Here is a 10,213-nt window from a genome sequence, read left to right on the forward strand (position 1 = left end):
CTTCTAGAGACACCATGATGAGCAAAGGTAAACCATCCGTTGCAATAAATTAGATTTGTTTCAAAATTAATTATTACAAATTCTATGCGAAGACATGCAAAGATATGCAAAGAGTAGTTCTGTCATGTTCAACAGAACATATACTTTTACGTTGCTAAAGAACTATATAGATTGAAGTACTAACTTTGCTATCTAATATATCAGTATATATTGCAGTACTGTCTAGCACTGATGCCAAGTATGCTAATGTGTTTGAAATCAATTTTAAAAAAACTTTCAGATTCTTGCGTTAACTCCTTACTATAGATTCACAAGAAACTTTTACAATATATAGTGTATACATTCTAAAGATAAGTGACGCTGTGATATACTTTGATTTGTTACTTAATTAGCTCAAAACAAAAGTGTGTTCTTTTAAGTATGGACTTTCATTCCCATAGGTTAGGTCTATTATTTCAGTATTCTAATGTGTTTGAAATCAATTTTAAAAAAACTTTCAGATTCTTGCGTTAACTCCTTACTATAGATTCACAAGAAACTTTTACAATATATAGTGTATACATTCTAAAGATAAGTGACGCTGTGATATACTTTGATTTGTTACTTAATTAGCTCAAAACAAAAGTGTGTTTTAAGTACAGACTTTCATTCCCATAGGTTAGGTCTATTATTTCAAAAGAAATGAATCAATAGTATTTTTTTCCAGGACCAAGTTGCTCTGAAGTGGATTTAATGACACATTAATAAGAGGTATTTCTGGCCGTTTCTAAACTATTATACAGTAAAGTGTTAGTCATAGCTATTAATTTGTAGTATATTGTTTGTTCTAGTCAATAGAAAAGTAAGCTGTTTCATTCTACCAACATACACCTGACTTTGTTTTAATAGCATACTATAGAACAAAAGTTCTTGCAAATAATAAGGCTGTGACAAGATTTTAGCTAAACCTGACTATTTTTTTTACTTATTTACTTTTTCAATGTTTCTTTTACTTGTATGAATTTAGAGATATTGTTTAGACATGTATTAAAATGGTTGATGTTATCTTATCTTAAGAAATGCAGACGTTACTTCAGAAAAGAAGATGTTTACATCCTACGAGTGTTCCTTAGGTCAATCTGATTTTTCGACGGAAGATTGTTTTTATTGAATCGAATTTTGTGACTAGGGATATGTACATTTGATTAGGAGAACTGTGAAATGGTTTCTATTACTTGGAGTATTGACTGCTCATAGTTGGATTTTGCTTCTGCAATAAGAAGGATATCGGCGACCTGACAATCGGTGAGTTAACTTTCTTTAGCCTACTCCAAAATCGTAACAGTATTTTATTTGGTTTTGGTTTTCTATTTGAAAGCAAACTACAATCTATTTGGGTTTCGAGTAAGCTTCAAGAGTCTTCAACGTCTGAACATATGAAAGTTTACAGCGAGCTACGAAAAAAGAACTGACGTCATCAACAGACCAGTCATCAGATATATGTGGGCGAGAATTAGCGAATGAAATGGAACTATTTAGGCATATTCTACCAAATACCGCCAAACCTCGGTAGAAATGTTAGCTATCTGTCTACTAAGGAAAGATAAACTGCTTTACCAAACAACTTTGTTGCACTCAGAATATTTTTTTGACAATACCAGTAACTGTGGCATGTAGTGAAAAATGCTTCTCGCGCCTCAAACTAATCAAGATTGAACAATTAGGCAATTATTGAGTGGGAAGCGTGGCGGGTCATTGCATAGTAGCGGATCATTGTATAGTAGCGGTCATTGCATAGTGGCGGGTCATTGTATAGTAGCGGGTCATTGCATAGTAGCGGGTCATTGCATAGTAGCGGGTCATTGCATAGTGGCGGGTCATTGTATAGTAGCGGGTCATTGCATAGTGGCGGGTCATTGTATAGTAGCGGGTCATTGCATAGTAGCGGGTCATTGCATAGTGGCGGGTCATTGCATAGTAGCGGGTCATTGCATAGTGGCGGGTCATTGCATAGTAGCGGGTCATTGCATAGTAGCGGGTCATATTGCATAGTAGCGGGTCATTGCATAGCAACTGGTGCTGAAATGAGTCGCAGGTCCACTAGTTAAAGTTGTATCGTTAAGTTGTTTGAATGATAAGTTATATCAGCTGAAGTTGTACAAGTAAAAAGTTTAATATTATCACGAGATTTAAGTCTAGTCAGTATTGACTTGAAAGTCTACGTATATGTTTAGCTTGAAGAAGTATAATCAAGAAGTTAGATAAGAACACGGATGCTTCTTCAGTGCGTTGTCAAGTTGTTAAATACAAATCTCCGGCAAGACGATTCTGTTTGAAACATTATTAATATAAGAAGAACTATCAAGCAATAAAGGGACACAAATCATCACACTAATGGCCACAGAGAATGCAAGAAAACGCATTGAAACTTTGCAGTGTGGAAATGAATTCTGTCCCCTCGGTGTGTTCAAGCGTGGTTCAATCATGGTCAAGTGAACATTACATTTCTTAACTTCTAAAGTGCATATTACGGTCCAGGGGCGGACTTGCTACATGGGCAATGTCCGGTGGGTCTGTACCAAATGGGACGGTCTGGTCGCGACCAAAGAAAAATTATATATATATTGCAAGGGGGGGGGTGTTAAAAAAAAATCCCCTCCACCGAAAAAATCCTGGCTACGCCCATGATATGATATGCCATTTGTGGGCCGGTTTATATGGTAATGCCCGGGCCGATTTTGATACTTAGTCCGTCCCTGATATTACCCATATACTTTTATATACTCTATCTAGACTGGACATGGAGATTTTTAACACTACAAAAAATGTCGTGAATTTTTTTTAGAAAGTTGGATCAAGGCGTTGTTTTGTAAAGTAGGACTTTTGAAACATTATCTCAATGGAAACAAACAGGAAATGGCTTTGTTTCATATATTTGCGTGCATATCCGAGAAATGATTTTGCATTATTTCTAAACTTTGAGAACTAAAGATCATTACTTTTCTCAGACAGAAAAGATTGAAAAAAGAGTTTACGTACATAAAAATCTATACATGTATAGGTCTGTGAATCAATCAATCGCGGATAAGAATTTATTTCCGGTTTCCAGTCTAGATATAATATATAAGTCTATGATATTACCTTTTTTTAGAACCATTTTATCTCGAGTTATACATGATCTAGTATTCACTGGCCTATATTTAACACTTATGTCAGTAAAACGAGCGAACTGTGGGATATCTTGTTGCTACATTATCATTTACCATTAGACATAAACATTTAAAAGGAGATAGCATTTTAGCTCGGCTGGGTTGTAGTATGTATATCTAAAACAAATAACTGTCTACGACATAACGGGATAAAGTGACACAAACTAAACTTGCTATGTTACACTTTAAGAGGTAAATATACACATTAATTGGCTCCATGTTAAATTATTAACTTATTTACTAGTATTATTACATTCTCTGTAATAAATTCCTTTCCCTCTGAATCCTCTAGCATTAAAGCTTCTGTTTTGTATTGATAGTTGTCTTCTAATTTTGTTCAATCTTTTTTTTTTCATTCATACTATAAACTCACACTTTCGACGAAGCAAATAAATTCACAATTCTAATCATTATTTAAAAAAAAAAAAGTTTCCCCATTCAGACCTTATGATCTATAGTGCTGATGATGTAAAGGTTATCTGCTTCTTTGGTGTACGGTTCACGAGGGAGTCATGAGGCCAGCACAACGACCTACCGCCTTTACTTTTCCCCAACTAATGTTGATCTAATCAGAGCTGGGTGGACTCAGAGGCGCCCGAAGATCCCGAAATTTAAAATACCAGTCTACACAAGGATTCGAACACCGGACCCCGTTTCGAAAGCCAAGCGCTTTACCACTCAGCCAGCGCGCCTCCAATCATTATTTTAACTTTTCATTATTCTCTTGAGTTGAAATTGAGTACATTAAGTCTTACCGCTTGACAACACATTTTATTACATTTTCAGAAAGGTCACTTTATTAACCATTGAATCAATTAATACAAGTTATTTACAGTTCGTTAGCTATAAAACTGAAGGGAACTAACAATTATATTTTATTTTTCTACTATTGGGTATCAGTAATTTTCCCTTTGTATATATCTCCTCCCCCCCCCCCGCCCCCTTAAAAGGTAAGACTCAAGGTTACTATATTTTTTGGACGTAAAATGTATTTTTTTTTATGTTACATATTTTTTTATATACAAATTAGATTTAACTTTGTGTTTGTTTCTTCATCCAGGAACAATCGTTGAAATCCATTGACTGTTATCGCAAACAGACTGAGATCCTATCAACAAATTAGCAATGGCATCTCAAGAGTCTCAAACAGACTGTGTAAATACTGTCCATTCAAATACCCACGAAATTTGCTATCTCCACGATTGTAACAGATGTAATAAAGATCCTGCTCACAAAGCGTTCGTTCCTTATGCATTTATTGACTTTCTTATCGGTGACCCGGTGTTGAGGTTCATTAAACATATTGGGGAAAGAACAGTCAAGCTACAAATTAGTCATCTTAGTTCTGGACGACCAAATTACAAGAATGATGGTCCAAATGGAGGAAGACGTTACGGGACTGGTTTCGTACAAAAGTTAGCTTCCTTGGACACAGTAATTAACTCCAACCTGCCTCAAAAAGCTTCCTATTTCTTAATTTGTACAGCCAACCATGTAATATTTGACGATTCAGAATCAAAAGCAACCAAAGTGACATTTTTTTATGAAGGTGTATATGAACATGGCGTTAAAATAGCTAAAGGTGTTAAGGTGATCGAAGCAGACTGGGAACGCGACTATGCAGTAGTTTTATGTTGTACCTCCGATGAAGAGCTTATCCTAAGATTCCAAGATCTTTTCACGCTACCGAGATCAATACCATCAGTACCAAGATCAACTACAAAGTCTCACACTGCATTACTTGCACAAATCTGCTTTCAGACCATGTCGAAGCTATCCTTTGTACGCACTTGTAGAATGGGGAGGTTTTATACGCATCTAACTAAATGGTTACAAGAAAGTAGAAATCGCTTTTCATTTTTAGATACTTGCTCGCATCTTTGTGATTTATCAGCAAATAATAAATTGATAAAAGATTTTTTTATCTTGTATGTCAAACAAGCCAAACAAATGAAATGGACAGGGGAACTTTTAAAAAGACTGAACTCTACGTATTTTACTCAAAATAAGAAAAACGTAGATTCTTGTTTTGGTGTGTTGTTGGATTTGAAAAGATATGCCATAAATAAACTTTTAATGTGCTCCTATTATGATGAATTTAATCACAACATGAATTTAATTATGTTTTTTTCTGGCAAAAAGTTTAAACGGATTTTACTTGATGATAAAAAACTTGGCGAATTAAACGAAACTATGGCAAGACCCAAAATCAATCAGAAGAAGCTAACGGTCGATTTCTGTTCTGGTGAAAAAATGGATATCAATAGTAGCCTCCATCGCTTTAAAGACATGAGTCTTGCTGAACTCAGTTGTAGGTCTGTTTCTCTATGCAAGGCGAACACAACAAACAAAGAACCACAACTTGTATTTCAATTCGAAGGCTTCGGTGTTTATCCAGCTAATATATTTCACAGTTTTCATATGTTCAATATTAAGGCTAGCATGCCCGTTTCTTTAGAAATACTCACCTACCAAGCATATAGCTTTCTACAGAGGCCAAACCAAAATCTTTATGCTGAGAGCTTGGAACACTCTCCTAATTCGAAGTTTGCTATTTCTAAAGATATAGAATTTGTTAATGTTTCAAAGGACGATTATTACCATAGCAAAAGTCCAATATTTGCTAATGAGTTTTTTAATATAAATTTTTGCAACGATTTCGGCATATTTCACATACCAAATCTAAAGATGATTGACTTCCAAGAACAGTATGACTTTTGCTTCATTCACTTTCAAAACTGGATTAATAGCATGACACTTAAACAGGACACTACCCCAGAATTGATTTTAAGCATATTGGTGACATTAAGGATTTTAGAAATAAACCTGATTGACACTGGACATTTTGTACGAGATTTTGTGGAGCACATGAGCCTAAAATTCAAACCTGAACCTTTCAGCATCTTACACTTGTTGGTTTCTGATGAATTTGAAAAATATTTGCAAAGAGCGAGCAACACTGAGGAAATGTGCAACGCAATTAAACAATTCAAATCTATCCACATCTCTTGCTATCGTGAATTTGTTGATCATTTTACAGACATTGTCGATATCGTAAAAGATCGTTTGCGAGGATTTTTCAGATTTTTTTCAAATGGACTAGAATTGTCCACTGGGCTGGTTGTTCACATTTCACATCCACATGGAAAAGAAAAGCAAATAACTGTAGGTGAGAGAGCAACTGAAGAGGCCGGTGTCTACAGTCATAATGCGGCAACATGTCCAGGAGGTTCTGGAGGTCCACTTTGTATTTTTCCTCAGGGCGGCAACGAAATTTCAAAACTTTTACTTCACTCAGGAAGTGATAGAGAAAGTGGACTTGGTGTTGCGTCCTCATTTAATGTCAAGTTTAAAGAATGAAATAAAATTTAAAAAAAATAACCCTCTGGGTCAGGATTTTGTGATTTTACCATCACAAAAGAGATACAAGACAACGATAGCAAAGACAAACAGACACAAACACTCTTTTGTTCCCCTGGCAATCAAATCATTAAATAAGAACAATCTGGTATAAACTTTGTCACATGTAAATTATGAGTGAGTCTGGTGTGAAAGTATATTTTGGTTTTCTATAGTTATCATATTCTGTATGGTGTAATGCACAAATTGTAAGACAAATCTCCATATGGATAATAAAGATTATTTTTATTATTATTGTTATTAAATAGTTTGTTGTTTTTTTCACGGGAAACAACGCTTATACTAAAACGCGGTGAGTTTAGTATGAGTTTAAATGAAATTCACATCCAACCTGTTTTTTTTTTTTTACAAAGCTTACATCAACTCACTCTGTCTGTCTGTCTGGTAAAAAGTTGGAACACGTTATTTCTCTCACGCTCATTCTCGAATCAAATTGAAACTTTGCATAATTATTCATTTGCAAAGACAAAACGAGTATCGATTTTTTAAAAATTTACCAATTAGTCAATTAATTACTGGTAATTCATAATTTTGTTTAATGTGGACAAGGGCAATTAAATTCTTCAGTACTCGAAGATATGGCTAAATATATGGAAGTTTGCCCATCTAGATAATTGTAAACGTTACTTCTGCCACTTCCGTTCTCGGATCAAGTGGAAATAGTATCGCAGCTACCACGAGCACGGTGCCTTGAGGATGTCCAGACAGATGTGCTATAACCATGAAAGTAGCGCTATATAAAAGCTATAATAATAATAATGTAAGTATAATCATTTACGAATGTAAGTATAATCATTTACTAATGTAAGTATACAAATTTACTCATGTAGATTTAAACGTTTACTAATTGAAAATGTAAAAAAAAAAAAGTAAATAAGGCATTGTTTTTTATTCCAAGGATTAAGAATAAGTGCAGAATTTCATGCAGACCCAGTTGCCACCTACATATTTTGCCAAGACTGGCGCAGACAAAGCTGTTTCCACAGGGGTCTTTTTTAAGTTTTCTTTTCATCTTTTTAATATTATCTTTTGAGGGTTCATACACCAATCGAGGAAGTAGCGATGTGTGTGTATATATGTGTGTGTGTGTGTGTATATATGTGTGTGTGTGTGTATATGTATATGTGTGTGTGTGTGTGTGTGTGTGTGTGTGTGTGTGTATAACAAGAGCTCATAGAGCAGCTCAGTAGCAATCATTTCTTTCATTTTAGCTTTGCTCGCCTCCTTTTGAGAGTATAGCGGGACAGGACTGTTCGCTTACCAACAAAAATTCAATGTTTATGAAGCAGTGGTTCTCACCACACTTTTCAATGGATCTGAGACTTGAGTGCTTGAGAGAGGGCATCTAAGGCTTCCATCAAAGTTGCCTTCGCTTCGTAATGAGCTGAAAAGACTTCCTTACATATAAACATACTCTGTGTGAACAGTATAGAAACACTGCTCAACGTTCGACACTTGCGCCGAGTCGGACACTTATTCTTCAAGGGACGACCACATGCGATCTTCTTTGGCGAGCTTAAAGGGGGACGGCGTAACTATGACCTTCGTGACCTCTATATCGAAGGTGTCGGCGTATCAGAGGTGTCCCCGGAAGCGCTATAAAGATCACCTCCTTCGCCATTTCGGCCTCACTGTTTAGAGGAAAGCAGTTGGTAGCATATGACATCTGAAAGAGACAGTTGGAAGTCCTCACATAGGCTGCAAGACACACATTTGACGAAAAGAAATCTCCCAGATACCCCCTCCGTCACTGGTCCACAAAAGAGATTAGACAATTACTAATTAGTAGTTTAAAAAAACACCATTATAAACTTGTCCATAACCAGTGCATTGAATAATGAAGCAAGATGGTGTAAGGCTTCAAAAGTGTACAAGTTCGTTGCCTTCAGAGATTTAAATAAATGTGGTAAAATTTGATTCAAGCTGGTATACAGCTTACATTTAATTTAATTTAATAAAGAATATAGGACATAGCAAATTACCAAAACAAATGAATGGTTTTTTTTATCTAATTACAATGTGTAGTTTTACTGAGAAAGCTTAGCCTCGGTTTGATGCCCTCACCACTTGATGCCCCGTGCGGCCCGCACCACCCGCACATTGCTAGCTACGCCACTGGCTGTACAAAGAATTTTCTGGATTGTTGACATGATTGCTATTCTTAACTCCAACACTGTTAACCTTCTTTCTTTTCTCTATTTCTAAATTACTCTAAGTTTATAGACATTCATAGTTTTTGAAAATCTGTCCTAAACATTTTGTTCTCTAGCATATACACAACGTAACCTAATAACCTGTTCAGCACTCTCTCTCTCTCTCTTTTGTCTCTCTCTCTCTTTTTCTCTCTCTTTCTCTCTCTCTGTCTTTCTCTCTCTCTCTGTCTTTCTCTCTCTCACACTCACTTTCTCTCTCTCTCTTTCTCTCTATCTCTCTTTCTCTCTCTCTCTCTCTTTCTCTCGCTCTCCCTTTCTTTTTTTTTTTCTCTCTCTCTCTCTCTCTCAAGCAGAATCACAACTACAGATCCACAACTACAGAATCACAACTACAGATCCACAACTGCAGAATCACAACTACAGATCCACAACTACAGAATCACAACTACATAATCACAACTACAGAATCACAACTACAGATCCACAACTACAGAACCACAAATACAGAACCACAACTACAGAACCACAACTACAGAACCACAACTACAGAATCACAACTACAGAATCACAACTACAGAATCACAACTACAGATCCACAACTGCAGAATCACAACTACAGATCCACAACTACAGAATCACAACTACAGAATCACAATTACAGATCCACAACTACAGATCCACAACTACATAATCACAACTACATAATCACAACTACAGAATCACAACAAACCATTAGGCCCTACATATGCCGATGAATGTGACAATGATTACCAGCAAGTTCTCTTCAAATACCAAGAAATTTGTTTTTCGTTATCAAATGCAAGCTTGTACTGTCACAGTAACCATGTCTATTGGCAGTCATTGGAAGTGCATTAAGACACGGATATGCGTATATATATATACAGCTCTCTCACAAACACACATACAAAATGCTATCCAGATGTATCCAGTACTTTTTACGTTGTTGTAAACTATTGTAAAGTAATTAAACGTTAATTTGTATTAATATAATTCATATGTGTACATATTACCGTGTTTTAGTTTAATTACTTCATCAGCATGTTGTGTACGGACTAAGAACATGAATTATTATCTTATGATCAAATTCTTTTTTTTTTATTTTTGTATTTTTTTTTTGTTTTGTATCGTTTTTTTTTTAAAGAAAAGGAACAAGTTTTTACGTTCCCACTATACTGACTTTATTTTCAATAAAATGTGTTTAGATAGTTAGTCTCATTCCAGATTCCAACAAAAACACTTTTATATATAAGTAATTCAAATGCGCATCGTTTTGTTTAGTACTGAACCTTAGACCCTCCAGCGATGTTCTGCAAATTTGGCTACAAGCTGTCTCCAGCAATATCTGATTTAATATCTGTTCAAACGTCAATATGTTTTCATCACATTCTAAAAAAGAAATTTATGCAAAAAAAAAAAATATATATATATATA

The 10,213-nt window shown here is 35.3% G+C and overlaps 1 protein-coding gene across 2 annotated transcripts; it reads left to right on the forward strand.

Annotated features, from left to right (window-relative positions):
• The first annotated feature begins 705 nt into the window (after nucleotides 1–705).
• Nucleotides 706–6,854, forward strand: LOC106076177 (uncharacterized). 2 transcript variants are annotated; one of them, XM_056039533.1, is made up of 3 exons: nucleotides 706–750; nucleotides 1,057–1,284; nucleotides 4,249–6,854. In XM_056039533.1, exon 3 carries the CDS (start codon nucleotides 4,314–4,316, stop codon nucleotides 6,546–6,548), a length of 2,235 nt encoding a protein of 744 aa, XP_055895508.1. In that variant the 5' UTR covers nucleotides 706–750; nucleotides 1,057–1,284; nucleotides 4,249–4,313; the 3' UTR covers nucleotides 6,549–6,854. The 2 variants fall into 2 exon arrangements, with proteins under 2 accessions (XP_055895508.1, XP_055895507.1); XM_056039532.1 differs by lacking the exons at nucleotides 706–750; nucleotides 1,057–1,284 and adding an exon at nucleotides 3,186–3,380.
• The last annotated feature ends 3,359 nt before the right edge of the window (nucleotides 6,855–10,213 follow it).

Source organism: Biomphalaria glabrata, chromosome 8 (genome assembly GCF_947242115.1).
Source record: "Biomphalaria glabrata chromosome 8, xgBioGlab47.1, whole genome shotgun sequence".
NCBI classification, from domain to species: domain Eukaryota; kingdom Metazoa; phylum Mollusca; class Gastropoda; family Planorbidae; genus Biomphalaria; species Biomphalaria glabrata.

Excerpts from the sequence above, each read along its gene's own strand:
- LOC106076177 (XM_056039533.1), top strand. The coding sequence starts at position 4,314 with ATGGCATCTCAAGAGTCTCAAACAGACTGTGTAAATACTGTCCATTCA.